The 27,383-nt window shown below is 36.4% G+C and overlaps 1 protein-coding gene and 1 non-coding gene across 2 annotated transcripts; both read left to right on the forward strand.

Annotated features, from left to right (window-relative positions):
- LOC128673995 (uncharacterized protein) lies at positions 1-27,303 on the forward strand. Its single transcript, XM_053752196.2, has 3 exons — positions 1-184; positions 15,856-18,392; positions 24,667-27,303. Exons 2-3 carry the CDS (start codon positions 15,856-15,858, stop codon positions 24,776-24,778), a joined length of 2,649 nt encoding a protein of 882 aa, XP_053608171.1. The 5' UTR covers positions 1-184; the 3' UTR covers positions 24,779-27,303.
- On the forward strand, positions 13,350-13,466 carry LOC128674496 (U5 spliceosomal RNA). The gene has a single exon (XR_008405167.1). It is a non-coding gene; the product is annotated as a U5 spliceosomal RNA (small nuclear RNA).
- Positions 27,304-27,383: the final 80 nt, after the last annotated feature.

Genomic DNA, 27,383 nt, shown 5'->3' on the forward strand with positions numbered 1-27,383 from the left:
GACGACGCGGACTGAGACCACGGATTCGAAAATCGAACACAAATCGCGTTCCAAAAAAGAATAAATTTAAAATTTTGAAATTGCGAATTCTGTGTTGACTGTGAGTGAGTGAGTTCACTCTAGTGAGTGAGTGAGTGACCCATGCGCGCCATTTTCACTTTCTAAGGGACGGGACACATTGAAGGTGAGATACTGATGGGACGATAACTTTTGACCGCGGTTTCTCTTTGAAATTAACTTTGTAGAATTAGAAATACGATATATGTTAGAAATAGGTTTTTCATTTCAGGTTATTGTATGTATATTCATGCCTTTATTTTTATTGTTAAATATAAATAATTTACAAGAATCTATACCACTGTATGCATATAAATATAGCCTATGCTGATATTGATTAAAAAATAAAATAATAAAATTTTAGCAAAAAAAAAAGCTAGTAATAGTTTTTACATGAATAATACTATGTTTAAAAACTTATTTTTACACAACTGCCCAAAAAATGTCATGTTTTAGACTAATACAAAGTTACAATTTATTGTATAAAATGTAATCGATTTTATTAAAGTTTTCCATTTTTTTTACCCGTCATTAAAAGTACGTAAAATAAAAGTTTTTCATTAATTAGTTAAACAGTTTTAAGTAGATATTATTTAATAAACTTCGCCGTAAATATACATACGCGAACGATCTGACACGCGATAAACACATTAATCAACCTACGATTTTCGTGAGCACAAGTGAAATTAAATAAAAACAAAACAAGCCAATCTTAAATCTACAACACTGTGAAACTATTTTCGTCATGAAATTAACCTTTATGTGTATGTGACATCCATTGTGTACCACAATGAAAGCAAAATAAAGGAATTTAATTTATTGTCATCACAAAAACCGATTATATTGACAACGTGATAATAAACCTTTTGTGTGCGTCTCTTCTCTTTGGTCAAAAGATACGGTGTTTTGTCCGACTACTGCTGTCTGCAAAGAGCCTACCTCGCTTCAGTTTCAGCCTCACCTCTTTCCCTTACGAGGTAGACTGAGCCAAGAGTCAAAAAACACATTTAGCTGGATAGTGGGTTAATTGGTGGGATTGAATTCAGAGTACGCATACAGGTGGCTAAACCAGGCTATGAGAAAAAGTCAGTATAGGTATATCGGCACGATTTACACTGGTATCCAAACAAAAAATCGCTTTAATCCAATACCCTGTTTTGACGTGAAAGAAGGAAAAATCACACTTTAACATTTCTAATATTGATTATGAATAGCATGTTATAAGCGTGTAATAATATAAGCCTGGCGACCAATTATCGCGCAACAGAGTTTCACCTTTATCGATTTTCTCAAAATGTTTTCGATGTTTTAAGCAAATTTACAAAGTTTAATAGATCGATGCGTTCGCTCGAACTTTTTGACGGTGATTTTTTAAGTGAAAATCTCTTTAGCGGCGTTGTGTATTTATGTGATGGGTAAAAAATGTTAAACTCGCGTCAGGACACGTGACCTGATCGAAAATTCTGTTTTTAAATTTAATATTCAATTTAATATTCAGGTTTCCACTTCTGGCAGCACTCCCGGAGTGCTACCCGTTTTTTTTTTATACATGTAGAAATAGTACCAGGACCTTCAAACATATTGGAAAAAACTGATGAAATGAAATTCAATTGCCTGAGAATCGGGCCACAATCCAAGTTGCTAAGCGACAATTACCCGTACTCTCTATCTTTACTCGACATTTAAGCGTTGATTGGTCTGAGCAATGGGTTGATTAGACACGCTCGACGCGCCGCGCAACGCCCCGTGAATCTTCCTCATAGTCCGGGATTTATTAGGTTTAACTTGAGTACGTTGTGGCAGTCGAAACGAAAGGGAAACCGGCTTTCCTCAAATCGTAACAACATGGAAATACGTGATGTACATATTTATGTAATACGCGCACATCACGTGCGGATTCATGTAGGAAATTAGGTTACTGTTATACAAAATGTTTCCTTACCGCGGGACTGTAGGAATGTCGAACTATCAATAGTGCTGATATATCGATAGCAGACGTTGGGGCCTTCAAGAAAAGAGTCTAACTGTTTTTCAAAAAGTCAGCAACGCATCGAATAATCAATCGTATCGGGTGTCCAAACATTAGACTATTTGTATCACATATGTCACTCTCCAGCAATCCATCTATCTCTCTCTCTCATTTGAGCGCTTTCCCGGTTTCTTCCTCAGCCATTGATCGTCGAAGCCCGGACCCTGGGCTTTTCTACTTTTTCGTCACCACTTCGCGCGGTCGTCGGCATCCCTAGTTGTCAGACCATACGAGTATCATCCTTGACGACATCAAGCCAGCACTTTTTGGGGTTTGCCCCTTCTGTTTCTGGCATAGCCAGACATTTGTTTATTTACTTGCACATTATTTATCTTATTAGTTGAATTGCCAATCATAATTCACTTTATAATTTTTCCCTGACTTATCACAATTTTTCAATAAGAAAACTTAATATAACTTAAGTACTTGCGTTGCCATATCAAGTGCGCTCGTTGAAGTCTTTTACGCGGCGAGCTTTTCCTCGCAACATGCCTCGAAAGCCCGTGAAGTTCAGCTTAAGCTCAGATTAATGAACTCGGGTTAAGTAACGTCTAACCTTTCTCTAGACGGCTATTTATTATATAACGGATTATATGACAGCCACTACTACTAATGCTAAGGCACAATGTAAATGCATGTCCAACGTATATAATAGTTTATATATTCCATAGTAGCCAGTGAAGAATAGGCATGTCACGCCTCGGTAATGCACCTCACAAATACAGTATGAGTGAACTCACTGTATTATTCAAAGTATAAAAATTTACTTCCTTTCCGTCCCTGTACGATAGAGGCGCTGTTCATTTTCCATAAATTTAGTCTATCGCGATGACATAATACACTCGTATAGATTCGTGCTAACCCCACAGCCCGCGTGGGTCAGTTCCGAGCCGCGAAGAATGCATTGACACAGATCTAGTTAGCTTCTACCCGGAACCGAGAGAAAATCGCGCCGTTTGCAAAAACCAGTGCGGTTCTCCATAGATCTTGTGACGACCATAACTATATCTCGTATCGTATTAATATCTAGACGAAATAGTAGATTTATATCAAGCTAGTATAGTGAAGCATTTAAGATTAGGCGTATCGACGATAGTTAAGTCGAGGTAATTTTCATAGAATTTCAAGAAGTGGGCCCTCACACCGCGCGTACATAAAGAAATGTCGCTTTACTATCGAGGTGTATTTATACTCTTCGATTGCGTGAAAATTGACAACATTAATAAAACTAAGCATTCTATTGGTACGCGCATTTATTATGGCCAATTATTACTGGCCACTTATAAGCTGATTAGACAAAGATTTTAATTCATGCTCTAGAGCTCGACGAGCGAAGTAGCATTAGTAATGAAAAAAACTTTATGTTGAATCGATACCTTATGTTATTCTCATCCTCGCGTGTTTTCGGTTGCACTCTGGCTGTGACGCATTGAATACCTCAAACAATGGTGACATTTTATCTACGGGGGAATCTGTATATATAAAAGAACAACGCCCAGCCAAGCAAACCAAGGTTTAGGTTATTACGTAGTGCTCAGATAAGAAAGAAATGAGTGCTCAGATAAAAATTGGGGGCAAAGTTTGTATGAAAAATAACGAAAATCTTTACCGATCTACTGAAATTTGGCATTAATGCTATGCAACAAAAATAATTAAACCGGTGTTTCAGGATTTTTTTAAATTTGACCTTTAGGGTAGTTGAATGAGGGTGAAAAGAAATAATGAATAATCCCATTCAAAATTTTGTCAACTAAAGATATGAGTAGACAGCTCAGCGGTAAACACCATTGAATTCACGTTGTTGCTGTTGATGGTTCGAATCCTGAACTTCAATTAGGTATTTTGAAATAAATCTGATTATCTATAGGGACGGATAGGGATTTCTGTGAAAGTTTTTATTATGGTTTTACCCGAGCGAAGCCGGGACGCGCTACTAGTATTTTCATATTTGCAGTAACGGTAATCCAGAAATATTTTTTATAAAATTGCAAACATCGCAAGTATAAATAAACAAAAATGATAAAAAAACCTACACGTAAGTGATAAAAATAACATAATTTGTAATTAACATGTGTCATAAAAACCCATGTAAGTACTTGAATAAACACTCACACGTACAAATTGGATTACAAACGTATCAATGTTAATTTTCAGCGGATATTACAAAGATAACCGGATGGTTTTACGCGCACATAGCATTGCGAACTGATAGGAAACAATATCATTCCATTGACGTCAGGTATATTGTAAAAATACAGCCGAATCTTCATCAAATGGTTTATTGTTTAAGCTGATACCGGGCTTTGCGGCATCACAACCCCAAATGACACCGCGAAACGCGAAAATAAGAGAGAAGGACGGCGACCTCGGTGGCGCAGTAGTAAAATGCTTGCCTCTGAACCGAGAGGTCCCAGGTTCGATCCCCGGTCGGGTCATGATGGAAAATGACCTTTTTCTGATTGGCCCGGGTCTTGGATGTTTATCTATATATGTATTTGTTATAAAATATAGTATCGTTGAGTCAGTATCCCATAACACAAGTCTCGAACTCACTTTGGGGCTAGCTCAATCTGTGTGATTTGTCCTTTATATATTTGATTTAATATATTTATTTAAGGTACTTTGAATTTATTACTGATAATATACTGTCATTTAAATTCAGTTGTACTCATCATGGCACGGCTAACATCGTACTAATATTATAAATCCGGAAATTAGTGAGGATATATGTGTGCATGTATGTTACATTTTCACGCAAAATCTACTGGACTGATTGTTATTAAATTTGGCACACGGGTAGAATATAACCGGGAATAACACATAGAATACACTTTTTATCTCGAAATTCTCACGGGAGCGTAGCCCCGTGGCGCAGGTAGCAGATCATAAATGTATGATCCTGAATATCTTACGATTGCATTATTGTTTCATGTCCATACATGTAAATATGTGTTTTATCGTAACAAGCATGTGTTGATATCGATAATACATAACTTTTATGAATGAACCGCTATCTTATCTATAAAAGGTTATTTACCTCTGATAGTGCATTCATTTGTAAAAATCCTGCCAAGAAATGATTAATCGGCGGAAAATTTAGTTAAAAAATGTCCCTCTAATCAGTTTTACTTCAAGAAGTCTTGTGTCTAAACTCACTTTGACTTTATGAAAATTCCCCAAAGAAATACTCAACATCAAAACGTTTCAAAAAGGATGATGTTTTACCTGTCTTGATTGTTTTATTGTAAATTTATTTATTTATTTATTTATTTATTAACATTTCTTACATCTAACATTACAGGTTATTACCTAATGCGTTAGAATGAGCCTATTGTAATCTGTAGCAAATCACATATAGTCCAATTCTTCTGAAATCATTCAAAGAGCAACAAAATAGGTCCAGATCATTAGCCACGATATTAATTGTGCGCAATGCCCGCGTCAGCGGCGCCTCTTTCACCAGGTTGGTTCTCCCTTGCGGCACAGCTAGCAGCTGCGGCCGGCGACGAATTATAATATTGTATTGTTGAGTTAGTATCCAATAACATATGTCTCAATTGGGGCTGAGACACTCTGTTTGATTTATTTAAAAATAAAAACAAAGGGTAATGATTTATCTTAAGAAAATGTCGATTTGTCAACACAATCGTGCAAAAATTAAGAAAATGTTCTTGTGGAGAAATATGCAAATTGGGGCCGATCTATGTCATATCTTTGTAACAACATAGTACTTGTACGGTCACCAGAAAATACCCAAATTCATGGCAAAATCACCTTTATTCCCATGACAAATAAGTCTATAGAATACCTATTCATACGCCGTATAATGTGTCATTTTGCGTAACAGACAGTCAGTTTGAACTCTGTGTTAACAATGTTCTCATGTGAATTGGAACGATGAACTTTTTTGCCTAAGTAAGTACTTAATTTATTCGTAACATAACATGAAGTTTTAAGCAATATAACCTCTTTGGACAAACCTACATTTCTTATGCATACGTATTATATCTATATAAAAGAATATTTTATCATTATTTTTTACAATATTGCCTATATTCAGTCAATCAGTCAAATTCTTTATTTTCTTATTAGCACCGCCCGCGATTAGTTTTCACTATTTCGATCTACATTATTCTTGAAGGTATAGTCGCATCTTTACACAAATTTTCATCATAATGGGTCCAGTATTTTTTTTATATTTCACAACCATACAAAAATATTCATTTCTATTCATAGTAGTCTATCATAGTATTCATTTCTATTCATAAATCAGTATAGATGGATTTAGGTAATAAAAATATAAAATTAGAACTGCCATATACGAAATAAAGTTATTTTATACACTAATTTATTAGACATTCACTTGCAATTTTCGCGTGCGGAAGACTTTTTACTGCAATTAAACGCAAGTGATTCGGACGTTACGTCGTGGGCGTGGGCATGCGTTGGTAATAACCCAATTATGTGTGTTTGATAGCATTTCTTACATTCCGTGTCCGGTGGTGAGCACGATAGGCTTGTATTCAAATGCTAATTCACTATGGGCTTTACGCAGTCATTGTTAATACTAAATTCACACGAGAAAACTTAAAACATAAGCATTTCTACGTAGTTTTCATTGCACTTGTATCCGGTGAAAACATCGTGAGGAAACTTACATATGGGTAGATAGTCATGTCGGATGCTTTTAGGCAACTTGTGTAAAATCCAATGATAACAATATATTATACTTGCTGCGGGATAATGTTTTTTTTTTGTAATATCTACTTTTGAGAAAAGCAAAATTTCGAGTGTGTTGTTGAAGGTAAAACTCTATTTGTATATTTTTTATAATTTTAATCTTTTATAATTACAATGTAAGCAGTACTGAGGCGAACAAATTCACGAATCTCATCTTCTGATCTTGGCAATTTTTGATGGCATCAGACCTACCATTATGTCAAAGTCGGCTCTCTAATTAGCAATTACGATCACCTCACGTAACTAACGTGGGAACTCTTCGATAATAACACATCTCTTCTCTTTTGACGGCCCGCGTGCCGCCATCTTGTGACGTAACACTTTCACCGGCGCAGGCGCAAGCGCTCGCCGTACAAAGTAGGGTTGCTAAGTAATATAGCTAGTAGTTCTTTTGACTTTAAACTTCAGGATTGAAATTTAAAATTTAACCCCAGTTTCACATAGGTTGACCTATGTGAAACTGGGGTAAATTTCAATCCTGAAGTTTATTATCATGAGTTAAATGTCATTCAATAAATGAATTTTCCAAATAATACTTCATTTTTTTATTACTGTATTTCTGGAGCATTCACTGGTTAATTTAAAACCCCATTGTCTAAAAATATTATGTTTTCAATAAAATATCGACAACCATAGCTCGCGCTCGCCACCCAAACGGTGATGCTGATTTTGTAATTACAATGGAATGCGATGCTTTCTTATTTTGATTTGATTCAGTTTCCTCGCCTGTTTCGTAATCGATCGATTATGCAGAATGCTTCCGTTTTTGGGCACGCTTGTTAATAATACGTTTGACACACTGACAGTCACAAGAGCGCGAAACGTCACGTGGTTTTGTAAATCCAATGTTTTATGGGTTTCGGATATGTCAGAAATTAATTTCATCACAATTTCTTACGTCACTGGTGGAGGCAGGTGCGCGGAAGTCACTGAGCATTTGTAGTCTTAATTAAAATTAATGGAATTCAAATGATTACTTAATGATTATGTGATAACATCTTCGTCATAAATTTTAACTGCCCCACGACGCAGTAGATCTGGTGTAGACACAAAACGTCTTTTTCGGAAAATGTGCCCAAAAGGATGACTTTTGCGAAAGTTACGTTCTGGGCGATCAAACTGATTTACATCGCGTCTCACTGAAAATTATTATTTGCACGCAATGAGAATACTATTGTCACGCTTTGGCTCAGTAACGTTAACAGAATCAACCTGAAACATAGCCAGTGTCCACATACTCGACTCACGATCGGTTGAACCAGTCCTTGGGGAAGGTTCACACCCAAGCAATGCTGGCTTAAAGGAGTTTCAAATAGGATTGGCGTGCCAATGACCCGACAACTAATGATGTTGAAAGCCGTGCGAAGTGCAGAAGAAAAGCCGAAAGCGGACCATAAGCTTCCACACATAACGACTGGTAAGAAACCGGGAAAATATAAAGATATTCTGACTCGACAAGAAGTACTAAACTGTAATGTCAACAAGAAGGGGGGCGGTACAGTCACAGGAATACTTTATAAAAAAATGTGCTTAGCAAATTGCATTTTGATCTAAGCTTATAACGAATTAATACATGTAATTACATTAAAAACACGGAAAACTATCCTGATTGCAACGAGTTATTAAATGTTATATGCAATTTTGTTTAACGAGCTGAGAGGTTCTATATATATATAGAGGAGATTTGAAATAGCCGACTTGGTTCCCACCGGGTATTTATTAGGGAGACTTTGAATTCGTGTCATCATCATCAGCCTTTACCAGTCCACTGCCTGACATAGGCCTCTCCCAAGATGTTCCACTGTCATCGGTTATGGGCTTTATGCATCCAGTAGCAACCTACAATCTTTCGCGGGTCATCGCCGGGTTCGCCGTCTAGCCTAGTGGGTGTCCCATATTTCGCTTACCCGGGAGCGGTCTCCACTCGATAATACGTCTACTTAGGCGGTTAACTGTTCTTCTGCAGACATCGCCAGCGAATTCCATATTAAACAAGAAGAAATAAGTTTTAAGAGGAAACGACTTCGTATATAACTTGTTTATTCTTAAAACTTGAGAACTTTGAACGAAGGTGAAATACACCTTCGTTCAAAGTTCTCAATGAACGTAACAATGGTAGGATATAAACAAGAGTTTCGTAATACCAATATCTGATGCAACTTTATATTTAAAGTTCAAGGCACATGTATTTGTTGAGGTACAGTTGATGTCGATATTAAATAATGTTCTATCTCGACAATATAATAAATAAAAATATTATTTAAATTGTTATCCATTTACAATAAAAATTTGTGGAAGTCAAATATTCAAAGATTTATTAAAAATGATTTTCTATTTAAAATAGCATCAAGGCTCTGTCTATCCAGTAAATGATAATGACGTGATACTGCCGCCATCGGTGAAACTCTGTGTACACAGTGTAGAAATGTCGGTAATTCAGAATTTACTAAGTACCGAATACTGTTTACCGAAATTTGATGTTTTCCGATTGAGATTAAATTTCCATGCAAAATAGGAACTAAATACAACTGTTTTTTTTTTGTTATACCCGTCATTACGTATAACAAGAAACTCGAAAGCAATTTTGTAAAATAATTTAGCTTTAGACTGTACAACATCAACGAACGCCCCCTCCACAATGTCCCATGACATTTACTCATTATAGGTACTATACATGTGATTAAATCTTGTAGTTGTTTTTTATGGGCGACACTCCACCCCATTATTCCCCCATTGTCCCCATTTGACGACCTCCGTGGCATAATGGTCATCATACGGGACTGCTACACTGGAGGTCCCGGGTTCGAACCCCGGTCCAGTCAACATGAAAAATCATATTTTTCAGATTGACCTGGGTCTTTGATGTTTATCTATATATGTATATGTTATAGAATATAGCATCGTTGAGTTAGTATCCCATAACACAAGTTTCGAACTTACTTTGGGGCTAACTCAATCTGTGTCATTTGTCCCTATATATTTCTTTATTTATATCTATTTATTTACTCCATGGCTCACACAAGCACTAAGCTTGAATCATGACTCCTATGGAAACAAACAACCCAAAACACTCGGAATCACAGACAAATATAATGAGAAGTACAAATATTCGCTGGGAATCGAAACCAAAATCTTTAGATAGCTGATTACCGACCACTACGCCACAAAGGTCATGTAACTTGTTATTGTCGTCATTTTATGTTTATTTGAGAACCTAAATTAAGTTCGAACATTATGTTAAAGATATTATTTTTGTCGTTGGAGTAATTAATAATAATCCCTACCATCCATTTAACCAAGACACGGCTTTTGTATTATCCTTTATTTGAACTACGTTAGCTCTTCTTGGTTTTCTGTTCTTTTAGGTTCTAATACTTCAATCTTTAAATGAAATAGTCATATCGTACAAGAATGGGAAAGATATTCCTTCCTATAAGTACTTATAATAAAATTGTCATAGGTGTTTCTCAGAAAAAAAGCTTGCTATGTCCATAGAGCCACTGGATTGGAAACGCGGGTACCCCTGGCTCCGGTCTGGTCGCTCGGTTTTCACTTTCTATGCTCCCGCGCATCGGGGCAATACCCTCATCAGCCGTGTATGTGTTAGCTAATTTTGTTTAATCTTATAGGAAGTATCACTACGCTGTTTATAACTTAGCTATCTGTGTCAACGTTCCTTGTTTCCAGATCCCGGTTGTATTCTCGGATGTGTCGCGCTGAAGCCCAGGGTCCACTTAAAAAATATTTCTGCCTGGCGTTAACCATCTTTGGGAATATTGTTGTTGTCTATCACTTATATAGGTTTACTATACATAGCCTCTTAGAACACCCATGGGAGGATATAGAGCGGCAATTCTATTATAAGGGGGAACCACGCGAGTCACCGAATCACCACATTAAATAAGAATGCAATGAATTACAATTTTTTTACCATGGTTTTTCCTGAAATTTGATAAATTATTTGATCCCGGAAGTACTATAGTAATGATGTTTGTGATAACAGGAGCCTTCTGTTGAAATCGTGTAATAAAATTACTTTCTTTTGTTATGAGATCGATATTATAATAAAACTTTTATTTCACCGATGCCGCAATTTAATCAGAAAAATATCGTTTGTAATAAAAGCGCCATTTAATTTGTATTTTACGCTCATCAGTAATGCATTGCAAAATCACTGCATTTATAGAAAGTCATTATAATTTACAACTAAAATCAAAAAGCGTGCATGAGTCTTCGACCCAGTTGCGTCAACACTGCCAACAATAGGGGAACAGTTTTCACTACAACGAAAAACCAAGTGAAAAACGATGAAAATACTTGACTCACGATGGCATTGAAACTAAATGGGTCATAGACACACTCGCATAATACCGGAAGAGTTTGTTACAATATGGGTTTCTACAGATATGCCGTGCGAACGTTATATTGTAGGCTTTCCAACTGACAATGCCACTCCAATAGAAAACACATGATTAAATGCTAAAAACTTACATTATAGTCACATGGCTGCATCGGACTTTTACAAAAAGCAATTTTTTTTAATGGAACTAACAAGTGTTATCTTTAGTTCCATCATTTTAACCGTCAAATGAATTGAATAATGATTATCATATACAAATATCAGTGACAGTGAAGTAAGTCAAAATTAGTTTCGCTATTTGAAAAATGGAACTAGTGCTTAGAAAAATCCTCAGTAGTTCCACTGTTGGTGGTATTAGAGATAATGATAGTAAAAATCTGAAGTACAATCCAGAAATATTTTTAAGATTATTAAAAATAGCAGGTTCCACTCCGGAATTTTTAGTATTCCAAGGGACCATGGGCTCCGACGCTTAACAACTGCGGAAGTAACCCGGAAAACGCTCAGATTAGAGATAGTAGACAAGTAGCTCATGATATTAATCTTTTTTTCATTTCAAGTGTGTTGATTGCCAATACTGATGTTAGATTTTATTCAAGTCTTCTAAAGGCATCTGACATGAATTTTACGATCACCTATCGCATCTTACTAGACGATTCGATCACGCGTACACACCCGTGTGCAGGTTTCCTCACGATGTTTTCCTTCACCGGAAGCGAGTGTATGAGATTAATGATACCTACCTATCTAATTAATACTTGGTAGTACATCCTCTATAAATAGATACGTATGTGGTAAGTAGATCAGTGGTGTACCGACTCGACATAATAACTAACAGTAACAGGTGAGCACAGGCAAATTAAATGTCACCGGACGGCCTTCCTTCCTCTGGCCACTTAGCTTATTAAGTAATTCTGATTTCTATGTATTTTCTCTGAAATACAAATAATTACAAACAATACTAAATAATATAACAACGCAAACACCTGTTCTGGACTAGAGCAAGTATTGGCTAAAACGTCATTTTCATAAGAAAAAGGGTCTTATTTATTTTACGAAGTACCTATCAAGTTCCTGTTGCTTGGACAAAAAACTTCTTGGAATTTAGAAAATCTAATTTTTATTTCTCATCAATTAAAAAAATCTAGTACACAATTATCTTTAAGTATTAACGGCCCGTATCGGCTTCGCTCGGATCTCGGATCTAAATCCTTCATTATCATGTACTGTGCAGAAGCACACGCATGCGATGCACCAGATTCTCTAAGGGTGAGTTGCACCAGTCAACTTTAACGTTGAGTTAACCTGCGCCCCGCCGACGTTTAGACAGAATGGCGTACTTTGCATTTTTCGGCGCAGATTGAACTTAACGTCAAAGTTGTGACTGGTGCAACCCACTAATTATATTTGTCGTTCGCGCAGCTACATAAAAACATAAGATTATTAATTTCTCCTCCCAATTAGTCGTGCGTCTTAATCGCAAGTATTTGGGAGACGTTTCTCTCCTCCGCTCTAGTTGCCTCAGGTAATTGTGATGTGCACCTGTTGCGGAGAAATCCCGCCATTGCGATGTGGGCGATAACAACAATTAGACCAATGACTGAGGTTAAAACTTTAACTTTTCAATAGCTGATCCATATATTGATGTTGTTAATAATGTCCCAACGCTGGGCAAATGTCTTTCCTAGTTTTCTCCACTCAAAGTCGATGCTTTCAATTGATATAGGTACGTGGGAAATAGTTTGGTTGTTTATATATAAGTAAAAATAAATTAAAACGGTAGTAGTACCAGCAAGTATGATAATATGCATTACATAATACCTATCTCTCTTACAAATGGAAGCAGGTAATTCTATAAATATCTGTCGATCATCATAAGTGAAATTAGTCGCCCTACGACGCCCGACATCTAAAAATTTACGACAAAAATAGTAAATTTCAATAAAAATCTGCATAAATATGATAGAAAATAAAACTAGCAATATTTACTCACGAATTGACATAGGTACATCTTTTATTTTGAGATATAATTGTGTATTATCGTGTTAAATGTTAGTTCCTTAAACGCGCACTAGATGGCGTTGCTTCAAAACAACGATTGTTGAAACGCGCTATGGAGTTGTTTTCGCGTTTAGTAGGGTTCGCTCGGTGGTATTGAAGCGATAACTCTGGTTTCCCTTCAACACGCATAAATCTTTCGCCTTTTACTAAAGATTTCCGTGGAGGGGAACACTCAAATGAGTCTTTAAAATTTTTTGATGGCTCTGCTTCGGCGGAGCCTAAGAAACTTTAAAATTAGTTTAGTAAATAATAAATCATCTACTACTACTGGGATTTCTGTCTGTCTGTGAATTTTAGATACTTTTATTATTATCAATTATTCGGCAGCTTTTGCCTAGCCAATGCTGGGTCTGTATAAATATAACACAATTTCGATTTTTATGTACCCAATCTATACTATTATAAAGTGGTAAGCGTTGTATGTTTGAGGCGGGTAATCTGAAACTACCGAACCTATTTCAAAAATTCTTTCATCATTAGTAAAGGTACATTATCCAATATTGTTATAGGTAGGCTATGTTTTATCTCAAAATTCCCACGGGAGCGAGGCCCCGGGGCAACATCTAGTAATTTATAACGTACGCAACGCTAACAAAAATCAAAAATAAATTATTTCAATATAAAATGAAGAAAATGACTTTCCGAATTTGGTCACCGCATCGTTGTAATTCTGTTGTTCTCAAACTGTTAAACTATGACATTAATTTATTCTACTCATAATATTGAGACAAAAACGCAAAACCACAGGTTAAAATTATGTTTTTGTTACGTTACAACTTTTGTATGCATCGTATTAGAAAGTCGAGGTGTGAACAGAATTGCACACAAGTTGTTACGTGCCGTATGAATATTTATCTATACTGTGTCGTTTTGTGGTTTTCCACAAATAAAAATGTTAAAACTCGTTGGAAGTTTGCACTTTCTTAAGCGTAACGCATTTCGAATCTCACGTAGCGTAGTTGCTGATGCTTCTAAGCTGAGCTTCATTCTCGGCTGTGATCTGCTGAAGTCCCGGGGCCACGCAAAGCGAGTACGTCTTCAGAATAAAACCTCACAGGAGAACTGCACAAAGACTCTCTACTGCATTATTGCCAAGCTAAAATGCTGCAAGCAAATAATTCATAAATAATTCAAGCATAAATATTTTTAATAAAATGATGTGTTGAATATATTAAAACTCTCACTCCTCACGGTTTCTATTATTTTGCGACTTTTATTATTAGCTCACAAATTACCATATGCGCTGTTTCTTCATGCTTCATATAAAGTAGTCATGAAATTGATTGACCATTTAATACTAAAGTTAGTCGAATTTAAATGCGGTAAATCATGGTCAATAAGAATGAAGTATGGCTCATCAAAAGAAACATTTTTGTGAAAGTGAATGACTAGTGTTTTAGACGTCACACAGTAGATATAGTATACAGCACTTTTTACTATTGAATACATTATTTTCAAGTTTACAAAATAATATTAAACATAAACAGTTCAAATGTGGATGTTTATTATCAAAATCAATTGAACTGATATGGATGTTTATAGAATATAATCTGGAACGGCTTTTATTCTGAAAATCACTCAAGAACTCTTGAAGTTCACTTATCTCGCTCGCTCGAACTAATTTCAAATGTAAAAAGTTTGGACTCTGCATAATATCTCCTCTATAATGGCGTAGTAAAGTGGTTGTTTGGCTCATTAGTAGCCATTGGTCCATGTAATCAAGTTTCCCGGGAATTTTCACCATAAAAAAGCTTTCTACCCTGAATTATAGTTTCGTTTTCCATTCATCAGTAATTATTCAAAAAAAACACTCGAAATTATTTTCTATTAAGTACACACTTCTATTGCGCAGAACTCTATGCAATGGAAACAGCGGCGAATTTGCAACGATTTCGGATAGCTTGATGTGCTGTTGACTATATTTGATATATTTTCGGGATATAAAATAATACATAATTCAAAATTTTCATTTTCTGCCCTCTGGCCATATAGTCCGACTGCCTTTGTGCTACCAATCGAACGTCTGGTGTGATGGATAAACACAGGTCACGTTATAGAAAAGGCAATAAGTTTACATAACACACGAACACTGACCAGAATGTCCAACCGTCCGTGCGTGAAACTTCAAACATTACTTTCTATGTATATTCTCCTACTGATAACTTCGCACTAAATAAAAATTTGTTTATAGTTACACTAGTGGCTCGCCTCGGCTCAGTAAAACCATCGTAAATACACCTAATCCTTCCTCAGAAATCGCATTATCTACTGAAAAAACCCGCATCAATATCCGTTGCGTAGTTTTAAAAATCTAAATATACATAGGGACACACAGAGGGAATCGACTTTGTTTTTTACTATATAGTGATAGTGATGGGTAGATAATTACTTTTACTACAGGAAAATAAATTTATACTAATATTAGAACTAACATTCTCGCCACACAATCAAAGACGACCAATTTTTCATTATTCGCATCTGCGTCACAGTTTCACAACCAGTTGCCGAAAACGAACTTCGCTGCTACTCAAAGAAAGCAGAAAATCTCAATTTCCCGCCCTATTTCCATTATTTACCATACTTAATTGCTTCTTTTAATTTGTTTCAGATGACTCCCGTACACATACGACCGTGTGCCATATTATGGCTGCTCTGTATCGCATATGTCGCCGCAGAGTCCGCAGACCAGAATACAACCACCACCAAAGCCATCAGAACCACCATACTACCATCTAGAACCACCAGGACAGAACTTAAAGTGTCCCGCAGCCTCAACCCACATGACACACAAACGGTCAACGTGAAGACGAGGCAAGGGCACATGACACAACTCATTGTCAAGAAAAAAGACAAGTCTACAACGCTACATGCAAGCACTACTGTAGCACCGACTACAGCGTCTTTAAAATCTACCACAATAATGCTAAATTTCACAGAAGAAAACAAAAACAAAACAGAGTCTAGAGACCAGAGAAAATTAAACTTCGTCGGGACACTCAATAGTGATTTAGCTGGTTACGATTACTATTCGAACAGAAATAAAAATCCCGAAGAACTCAGCAACATCAAGGCAGAATACGGTAATTGGTCCCCAGTATCTGTATACCCAGAATCTCACATCCAAGAAGATGGAGGCAAACCTGAAACCGACCCGGAAACATCCAGTTACTATCCCACTTATGATAATGAGAAAAGAACTGAAAATAAAAAAGTGTACATCACATCTACAAGCTTTCTAGATTATGGAGCCCCAATTAAAAACTACAGGTTTGATCCCCATAATCCGGTCATCAAAAATGACAGAAACCCAGTATACATTGAAGTCGTGAGCACTAAAGTAGCTGATGGAGAAGAAAAATCTTTTAAAATTCCTGAGCCAGTCATGGTTAGTTCAGAACCGATGTACTTAAAAAAGGCAATAGAAAAATTTAATAATAAAAGAGGACGATCAATTTTGACTTTGGGTGACGACGGCATTCCAGAAATCCAAGGGGTCAGAATGCCCGACGATGAATCTGACAAGAAAACTTGGCGCAACGCACGTGTAGTCAATGGAGAATTGATGCCTTATCCGGAGGGCTACAAACCCGCCAAGGCAATCCCTGAAGCGGATGTCTACCCCGACGTCACAGCGGCGGAACCCGAGCAAAATTTCGGTCCCTTCACAAAAGACGACAACTTCGAACCCAAAGACGGGCCTTTCACCAAGTTTGATAACATCAAATACGATTACGACGACAACATCGGGCCATACATGACGAGTGACAACCCGATGTATGGGTATAAACACAAAAAAGACAGCCTTCTGAAGTCGGGCTACGGTCCTTTCACCAAGGCCGATAATTCGAAAGTAGCGAACTCGAAATTGATCGAGTATATTAAACAGATAAATGAACAGGAACTGAAACGCGACTACTTTAGTGGCCGAAGTTCGAGGGCGCACAATGGCGGGGACATGGAATACTCGGAGAGCCATATCCAGAGGCGAATGCTGCAACACCCCGGCGAGGTCAACTTTCCAAACTCCGTAATGTACACGCCCAAAAACGCCAAGCCGAGTTTCGACGAAAGCGTACGCAATCCGGTCCTGCAATACGCGCATCCCGAACTTGGCATTCAGCCAGCCAAGGCCACCAATGGAGAAAATAATGAACGTAAAGTAAAATATTATACTACCAACGTGCCTAAAAGCGCACATCCTTACCCGATAGAACCAGTGAACGGCTACGGACAGCAACGATCACAAAGCCCAAACAGGTACTACGAGGATGAATATAAAAAGTTCTCCTACTACGAAAACAACCGCCCTAACTATCAATACAGCTACATCAAACGAGTTCAAGAGCCGTCACTTTGGAAAAAGTTTACGGACTCCATGAAAGACACTATCAACACAGCCAGTCAGACAGTTCAACAACTTACAAGGCCCATTATTGACCCTATTGCAAAAGTGACTCAACCTGTCATCGACCCGTTAGTTGAAGCTACGCATAAAATTTCTCACAACCTTGGCTTGTACCCGTCTAATTCTATTCAGACGCAAAGATATGCGCAGGATAAGATGGGTGTTGCAGCAGCGGTATCCAGCGCACCAGCTATGCTGCCAGCTATCGGTCTGATGGCTGGAGGAGCAGCTTTAGGATTAGGCGCTGTCGCCATGGGTAGATTTTTAGACGTGAACCTAATGCGTAGTGCAGGCCTCAGCGAGGAAGAAATTGAAGACGAAATCGAAAAGGAACACAAAAGGTCTTTCGGCGCCGTGCCTTACGACATCGACAGACAAATCATTAGTAATCAAAAAGTGTTCGAGGACAATTACAAAATGCCAAGTGAAAATGTGTATGTAGTGATGTCGCCAGAAGGCAGTCGTGCGAAGCGAGAGGTTCCCTGGGACGCTAGTCAAGTTGCGCTGAAGAGAGTGAAGAGGAGGTATCGTAGGTCATTGTCGGAGATGGACGATGACCTCCAGCACATCGACGGCAGTCGGCCGGCGTCGTCGTTGACGTCGGCTGCCTTGGACCTGGTGAAGCAGACTGACTGGCGCGACTCACAGTGCGCTAAGTTGACGTTCTGCAAAGTCCTGACGTCGCAGCCGTCTGATTCTCTCTTCGTGATGGAGAAGAAGATGGAGGCATTACTAAAAATGTGAGTAGTCTTGTGAAATATATTTGGGTTTTATCGCTACGTTTAGCTGGGTGTTATTTAGTACTAGCTACAATACAAGAGTGTAAATATGAAACTTAAAAATAGGAATCTATCACCAGAATATACTACAATGTTTGAGAAAGAAAACTCTTTTATTAGGTGTTACCGGTTACCTATATATACTATAACTGATAACTATATATACACCTACATACTTAAAGAATTTATAGAAATAAAATAAAGAAAGAATGAGTACAGTAGAAGCAAATAAAAATCTCCAAACGCTACTCTTCACGGGAAACAAGCGTATAAATAAAATACATAATAAACTCAGGTTCTGGGCTGTCCCTTTCGTAATACTACCCATTACTCTATCTCATATTCCCGACATCTTTTAACAAATGAAGGTGTCACGTGTATCGAGTAACTCTGAAGGGAAAGTACCGAAGTACGTAAGGGATCCGGGTGCACTAACCTGCCCAGGGTCAAGAAACAGAGATGTCGTGATACACGCATCTGCGACGTCCCGGGTTACGCAATCTGTTTGGCAGTGCGCTCGAGTTCAATGTTATCTTATTTGGTGATCTAAGTAAATTAGATAACACTATGCCATGGTGACAACCAGTAAGTCTAGCGACAGAGGTAGTAGTCCGGCTACTTGCGAAGTAAAGAGGGTTAAAATGACGCGAGAGAATTTCTTATACTTAAATCTTAATTTATCATAATGTAAGTCTAAAATATTATGAGAATAAATCCGTCTTGTCTTGACGTAAATTCCAAAATTTCAATATGTACATTTTAGTACATACATTTGTAAGTACATAGATATGAAAAATATGATTTAATTCCGTTTTGACCTAACGAAAATTTCAATATACTTACATAGGAATATAATTTTTAGGAGTCATAAGTGACGAATAGCAATTTCCAGATTGTTATGATATGTATAAAACATGTAACAATACTTTTATTAATTCTTTACGTCAATCAGTTGATCGGACTTAATGTGAAAAGTCCGGTATTTATGTCCTTTTCTTGGAAGTTGATGTGTTCCATATACCAAGCATGTTATGTAAAGGCTGACCATTAAAAAGTATAGAATAAAGTATCCAGATTCACACGTCTATCATAATCTGTCACCACTGCTAGGCTTAGGCCTCCTACGTCTACGACAACCTTCTATATCCTGGACCATCATAATTCAGTTCTTGCCAGATTATATCAGCCAAGTTATATCTTTATCTAGACAGTATGAAATTTAGATAGTATAATTTTTACCTACATAGTATCAGAGTGAAAGTATTTTTACGATTCCCGCCATTTGGCCGGCAACGATCGTCACTGCAACTGAATACACTCAAATTAATCATTCGACTTTCATCTTTGATAAATTGCGCATTTTGCCTTTATATGTCTTTACTACTATGATACTGTTTTGATCCTAAGTCGTTAAAAATAATGATATTATGAGTGTAGAAATGCACAAAAAGTAGGATAACCTGGGCTCCGATGCATTGGGGCTGAGGAAATAACAAATGCAGATGAGAGAGTTAATGCGTAAAATTATTAACTTGTCGGAAACGTAAGGTAGCAACTATGTTTTAAAATAATATGAATGTTTTTTAATTGCTACCGAAAACTGTCTTTAAAAGTAACATGAAGATAAGAAATAAACTAATTTGTATTCTCGACGTATAATCCATTATTTTGATGACATGAAAGATGATCTAGTAAATTGACTCTGGTAACCCCGTACTCAAAAAGCTAAATTAATATGGCTTTTACGTTGCAAAATTTGATTTGGGTTTTCATTTAATTTCCCTGCTATAATTAATTAGCATAAAAAATAACATGGTTATCTTTAAATATATTTCTTTTATCTATGATAGTTATAGAAACTATGTTTTAATAAGCTATTTGACACTTTTCGGCATGTTATATCAAACCGCATTCTGAGCGCGCGCAGTAACAGATGGACAATAAATCATATTGCGTGAAAAAATCACATAACAAACTAACGACTTAAGTTGAACATTTAAAATTGTCATTGGAGTGTGACTTGGGACAATTTGTGCAAAAATAATTAATTTCTGAAGATAAATAATCGAAATAGAGTATGCAAAAACTGACGTGAAACTTAGCTTAACACAGATCAGCAAAGAATCTGCGCATCGTATACTAAACTTATTTTAATACTAGGGACCCATCTCGGCTTCTCTTAGTTAAAAACATAGTAAATTATACACCGAAACCTTCCACAGGAATCACACTATGTAGTGATAAACCACATGAAAATCCGTGCAGTAGTTTTGAATTTATCGCGAACAGACCAACGAAGATGCGGCCGAAAACTTTGTTTTATAATAAGTAAGGTTAAGGATGTAAGGTTAACATGTGGATATATCACTTACTAGAATGGAAAATAAATAGATTTAGTAGGTACTGCGGAGTACCTACTAATTCCATGTTATATAAATAAATAAATAATATATTACGACAAATCACACAGATTGAGCTAGCCTCAAAGTAAGTTCGAGACTTGTGTTATGGGATACTAACTCAACGATACTATATTTTATAACAAATCCAAGACCCGGGCCAATCAGAAAAAGATTATTTTCCATCTTGACCCGACCGGGAATCGAACCCGGGACCTCTCGGTTCAGAGGGTAGCACTTTACCACTGCGCCACCGAGGTCGTCAATCATTATTATTACAAGCAGTACTTCATGGAAGGCTGTCACTATTCAATACCGTCATAGATATATTATTTTAGGTATAAAAAGTAATTATTTTCATAAATAGAATTTTCTAATTTCATACGATAATTTACAACGTGGCTGCCTACTCGTATATTAGTTATACAATTACCCAGCCGTTTCCGTAAATAACTGAAGCTGCACTTTCCCTTTCGTAATTAGTTTAAAATAGTCAAAATTAATGGAATCTTGTAATTGTGCTTATTAAATTTCACTTAGGCGAAAACGGACGGAAATAGACCAAATTAGAGCAAAATGTGGGTATTATCGTTGCCTTCGGTTATGGTTGGGCGGCGTGCAGGCCCCGGCTTTACTGGTAATCATTATAATGCCTTTAGGCGACTTGAATAAAAACTAACACCAGTGTCAAAAGAATCCTCGGGTTACACTAAAATGACTAGCCTTTATATATTTTTATTTATCATAGAAACTACATAGACAAGTGGCAATCAAGCGATTATGAGGAACTTTTATACAGTTTCAAATGAAAAAGACAAATTGACTGATAAATAATTCAGGAAGGTGGTAATCGGACTATTAGATCCTCATGACACCGCGCGATCCATCATGGCCGCGGTAACCGTGTGGAACTGATAACTTTCAAACAAATTTTATGATTAATACTGATTCAATTACTAAATGTGGTGGTGGTTAAATAGTGACTATAAGACCCACATTCTGTTAATTGACAGGCAGCAGTGAAGTTTGTTGTTGTCTTCTTCGCCAGCGCTTTGGGTGTCGGCACTAGATTTATTTTGAAGTCAATGAGTATAATGTATAAACAGAAGATAATATAAGGTACGGCACTGGGGCAATATTTTCAACACTAATACTCCATGTTTGGTAATCTCTTTGTAAGTAACGTGACACGTGGAAAGCATTACAAAACACGCTAGTATGCGCACACGCAACACCATCCATCAACACGTCCATTCGGGGCACGCGGCGTGGAGAAAGTGAAGGTTTGTAACTTAGGATCTTTCGATCACAGAGAGTACTAACCATTAATGTGTTTGTCTTACCCACCAACAAGAAATAAGACCCCAAATCACTATATTACTGCTTCTTAGTTCTACCAGTAGGACTTCTCGTTTCACCTGCACACCACGTTGCGGAGAAAGTAAACGGAAAAAAACATGTTTAAATCTCTCATCTTCACTTGTTCCCAGTCTGTTTTGGGCTGTGACGCCGGGGGTCACGGTAAGAAATAATCTTTTGAAGATTCAGAAGATTAATTACCAATACCTAAAACAAATTAATAAAAAGTAATAAAAATGTGAGACGGGTACCTTTAAAAAGTGTGATAACAATACCGCGCGCGGGGGTCTTCTATATCTATGCACAATCGTGACCTTTTGTCATCGTCTAGTGACGTAACCGCGATATGGTCAACGCGTCTAATGTCGATATATCCAAATTCGGCAGAGCAATTTTAACAACGCAAACACGAGTCCGAAACGGGTCATGTATTATATCATATAATGGTTGCGTCACCCGAAAACGGATAAAATCGGTTTTTTGCTTGAGACGGCCTGCCGCCGGTTACGCAACGTGCGCAGTGAAAGTGTCCAAACCACATTCCAGCACGCCGCGGTAGGGATGCCCAGACAATCTATCGATATAGTCATCGAGTATCGATGAAATGTGATTTCGATGTCTTATCTTTTATGTAAATATCCGCACATTCCTATTACTCAACTTGGAAATATGTTGACCGATTTTGTATCGTTGAAATGTGTCATTGATTAAATCTTGTGTGTTCTCAATATGATAACTATATATAAAATACAACGTCAAACTACATCAACCTTAGAATAAGCTAAACAGAAGATTAATTTACATTCATGTTGCCGTAACTAGGATAAAGCCACAAACAATGAACGCTCTATAGGTTTTTAAATATTATTGATATGTAAAGAAATAATATCGATACAATATCTGTTTCCCAACCCTACGGCAAGTGTCCGGTCGTCTGGCAGTCACGTAGGAAGTTGCATCATATAAACAATACGTTTTTTGGTTGTTTGGAGCTCTGACTCTTCTGTATATCTTTTGCCGGCGCCTTCGCTCGCGTTAATGTTTTATTACGGGAAACCCCACAATGTAATAAAATGTCCGTGGTCCAATTTCCGAATGCTCTGACATTGACTTAGCGCACATGCATTTCTAGACGGTTGAGTTGTTAATGCATAAAAGCGTAACAAATAAACAAACTTTCGCGTTATTGTTTTAGTCAGGTGATCACCTGAGTCATACAATAAACGGAACGTAAAGAAATTACGATTATTTACTGTCGGTTTATATCGTGAAAATATTTTTTTCCTAATGAAAATTCGTTTTGCCATAATTTATTATAATGAAACCGTAAACACTTCTTGCTAATTTAATGAATACTCATTTTAAATAAACTAAGTAAAAGTATATTATAAATCCTTTTTCACCTACAACCCACTTTTAAATCTCGATTAATTCACTTTCGCAAATTTCATATCGATAGTGGGTCACAACAAGTCGATACATTAAAATCGTGAAAGCAACCCAACCCTTGAATCGCAGTAAAAGTGGTCACGCCCTTCGCCGAAATAATCACTTTTTAAGCGTAAGCGCAGATTTCCAGGTGGGTGGGCCTGAAAGTTGAGGCAATGGAATTTCATATAACGACATCTTCAGTTTCAACTTCAAAGGGCTCCACTACGAAAATAGGAAACAATATCAGCATTTACGGATTTTATATCAGAAATATATTTTAATCAGAATCAACTTTTGAAAGAACTTTTTTTTAAAATTAGATCTAATATAAAATCGTGCTTGGTATTTTTAACCAGAAACGTAATAACACAATTGTGATGGACCAGTTTATTAATTACCAACACGGGCGGTCTCCGTGAATAATTCATTACAACTTCACCATTATACTATAACCTTTTGTGGCATACACAGTAAATATTGATACATTACGGAGGCAGATAAAGCCATTCTAAAGGCATCCTTGGCCCACTTCAACATATTCGAGTCACTTGCTGTTTGTTTTTGCACAGTCCTTATTGCAGGCTGGGTTTTCCTCATCTCCTTACTCGTTATTATCCATTTTCCACAATAAATCGTAATGACGCTTAATCCTAATAATCCTATTGGTTCAAAACAATCACACCATGTTGTGTGAATGTGAAGAAAAATATTAGGTATTCTGGTGTCACACTGCTATTGGTTATTGACAGTCACACCATGAAGTGTGAATGTCAGGAAAAATATTATTCTGTGTCATACTGATGTGTCTAACTGGTGTGACATCGAGTCAGCTGAGTGCTGAGTGAGGATACCTGTATACTAGTACACGAGTATTGTATAATTCATATCACATGACTGGAATAAAATGTATTTATTTTCACTTTATTGCACAATTTAAAAGTCTACAACAGATGGAATTGCCATAAGGCATACTCTGCCAGTCGAATCTGTGTTAGCAATGAACTCGACAAGAAAAAAATTATAATAAATGTCCCTCCTCATTCCAGGATCTCTCGTGGCGGCAGCAGCAGCGCGTCATCCGTGGCGCATCAGCTCGGGGACGTCATGGCCGCCAGCCGGGACCACGACTGCGGCCGCTTCCATTGCGACGCGCACTGATACGGAACCCTCCTCTCCATTGTGATGCCAACATTTCTTACAGAATCGATATTTACACTGATGCTTAATATATGGCGCTGTGTAATTATATACATCGCGCAAGCAAAGTTTGCCAGCTCTGGATAGAAATTTACTATTAAATAGCATGAGTTTCTCAGAAGCTGCGTAGTGCTTAAATCAAAGTAAAGGCCTAATATATTCTATATTCCTATGACGTCACTATATATTTTTAGATCTTATCTATTCAAGATGCTTGAATGACGCAATGTAATGCAATTTTTTATTTTTAATAACATTAAGTAGGATATAGATAAGCCGGCCTGATTTCCTAGGAAATTACCAGTGGCAAACCGCCCATAAGTAGTAATTCGCTTACTAATATGTCAAAAAGTATAGTTAATCCGAATATTATGATATATAGATATATGATAAGGACAAAAAGTACCTACGTAAAGCACCTATAAATTAGCAGTAAATTCAAGGCATCTTTTGGAAGGGAAAAATATCGCATCGCGTGTGAAATTTCATTGAATTGATGAAAACAGGGATGTACCATAGTGTTTGCTCATAATCACTGCCAGTGTAAACGACCTTTTCCTAGCTATATTTTTTAAATTGTTTATGGTATATTATACTTGATAAATGGAGGCCGGTGGTTTCCTAATTTCATGAAAGTAAAATTTACTAGAAAGCGCTACGAAAGAAGGTCTGAGGAACTATTAATAATAGATCAGCCACATTGTTTTCTTGTTGTTTTCAGTAACTGTAAACGCCATCTCTGTGGACTTCTTTCATGGATGTTATATAAAATCCTTACATTTTTAATATACAGTCCATACCACGAAAGATGTCCCGCACACGTGCCGCTACTGTCGCTAAAAACAACAACAATAATATACAGATTACAATTAATCTGGAAAGTAAATAATGTATTGAAAAACGTGATAAATAACAATATCGTGATATATATCAGAATGTATATGATGATTCAAACAATAGCATATAATTTGCTGTATGTTAACAAGGCACGATTTTACTGTTAAGGTGGTGAGAACTGCTAATCATGATTATAACAGTACTAGCTTTTGCTCGCGGCTGCGACCTGCGTCAGTTTCCTACGTGAACAGTTCTTTTTTTTCGGGATATAATTAGCCTATGTCTTTCTCCGTACTCCTAACTATATGTGTGCAAATTTTCAAGACGATTGGTTGAATACATAGTGTGAAGAGGTAACGAACAATCTTACTTTCGCTTTTATAATGTTAGGATATTGACTTTAATTATTTTGTAAGCCCAGTGTCGCCTCGTAATGTGGTACTTCGAATTCAATCAATTTAATTTGCTTTAACTCATTATCCAGTTGATTATTTTGATTTGCATTTTACTTAATTCTTCAAATCACTAAACATTTCACACAATAGTTACAGATTTGAAAATACTTATATATTTTTTATTTATTGTTAGATTCTGTATGTATTTATAATTACGTTTATAATTACACATATAATTTAAGAAACGGTGGAATATGTTGCCTTCTTTATTTGGCGTGGCGTCTGTGGAAAGATGCATATATACTTATTTTAGTTTTAAGAAAAATGATGCATCTTTTTTATACGCAGTAACGGACGAGTTCCACATAATATAAGTAGTATGTTTTCTTGGATAACAGCGGTAATATTCAGCATCTGAATACTATTTAATAATATTTATTTATTTAAGAAATATTACTCAAAAGCCTTCCAGCTCCGTTTTGGTTGGTTTGATTCCGTAAACAATGTGTTTTAAAATTTAAAACAAGATTTAATACTAATATTTTTTTAAAGTCCACACTTTTCATGTTATTTTATTCAAAACATTAAAAAGGTATTTTTCGGTATGGTTTCCACAATTTTTGAAGTATTTATATGTATTTTTGAAATACTCTAGACTTAAGTTATATGGGTTAGGCGAGACATCGACAATATTATGCTTTAGATATTTCGGTTAAAATTTATTTTGTGTGCATTGGCACTAGAGATCAGGGCAAGTCCCTATTCATATAAAATCATTATCTATTGCGTGGCTAAATAAAAATACGTTTTGTGCTAACGAATATAAGATTTACGATTTCAAAAATATTAATAAATCCTTTTTTGATCAATTGTTACCAAATACTTTGTATTCATATATTAATTAATTAATTGATTGTACAGTCGAGGGCAGATAATGCTGACCTCTCTGTGTCACTAAGTTGGAGAGTTCAAGTTTATCTACCCACTGCAGTACTTTTAACATTGATTATTATTGTTTAGGTGCATATCTTCGTTTCTATATAACTCCAAAGTGAATAAACTTATTTTTAAAGCTATTTAATAAAAGACGTAACTTATATGAATTCTGACAAACTGTCATTTCTAACTTAAACAAAATATTTATTTAAATTATATTAGAACGCGTTGGAAGTTGTAAATATGCTTGAAAGGAATGTAAATTATTTATTTATTTTTTTTACAATTAAAAGCTAATTAATTAAAATTTCGTTTACCATTATTTTACCCTGTTTTTCCCAATACCTACGTGAAAAATCGCGATTTAAAAATACAATCAAAAGTACATTCACCTATGC

This window comes from Plodia interpunctella, chromosome 12 (genome assembly GCF_027563975.2).
Source record: "Plodia interpunctella isolate USDA-ARS_2022_Savannah chromosome 12, ilPloInte3.2, whole genome shotgun sequence".
Taxonomy (NCBI): Eukaryota; Metazoa; Arthropoda; class Insecta; order Lepidoptera; family Pyralidae; genus Plodia; species Plodia interpunctella.

Excerpts from the sequence above, each read along its gene's own strand:
- LOC128673995 (XM_053752196.2), top strand. The coding sequence starts at position 15,856 with ATGACTCCCGTACACATACGACCGTGTGCCATATTATGGCTGCTCTGT. Across the intron at positions 18,393-24,666 it reads ATGGAGGCATTACTAAAAAT|GATCTCTCGTGGCGGCAGCA; the intron begins GTGAGTAGTCTT and ends TCCTCATTCCAG.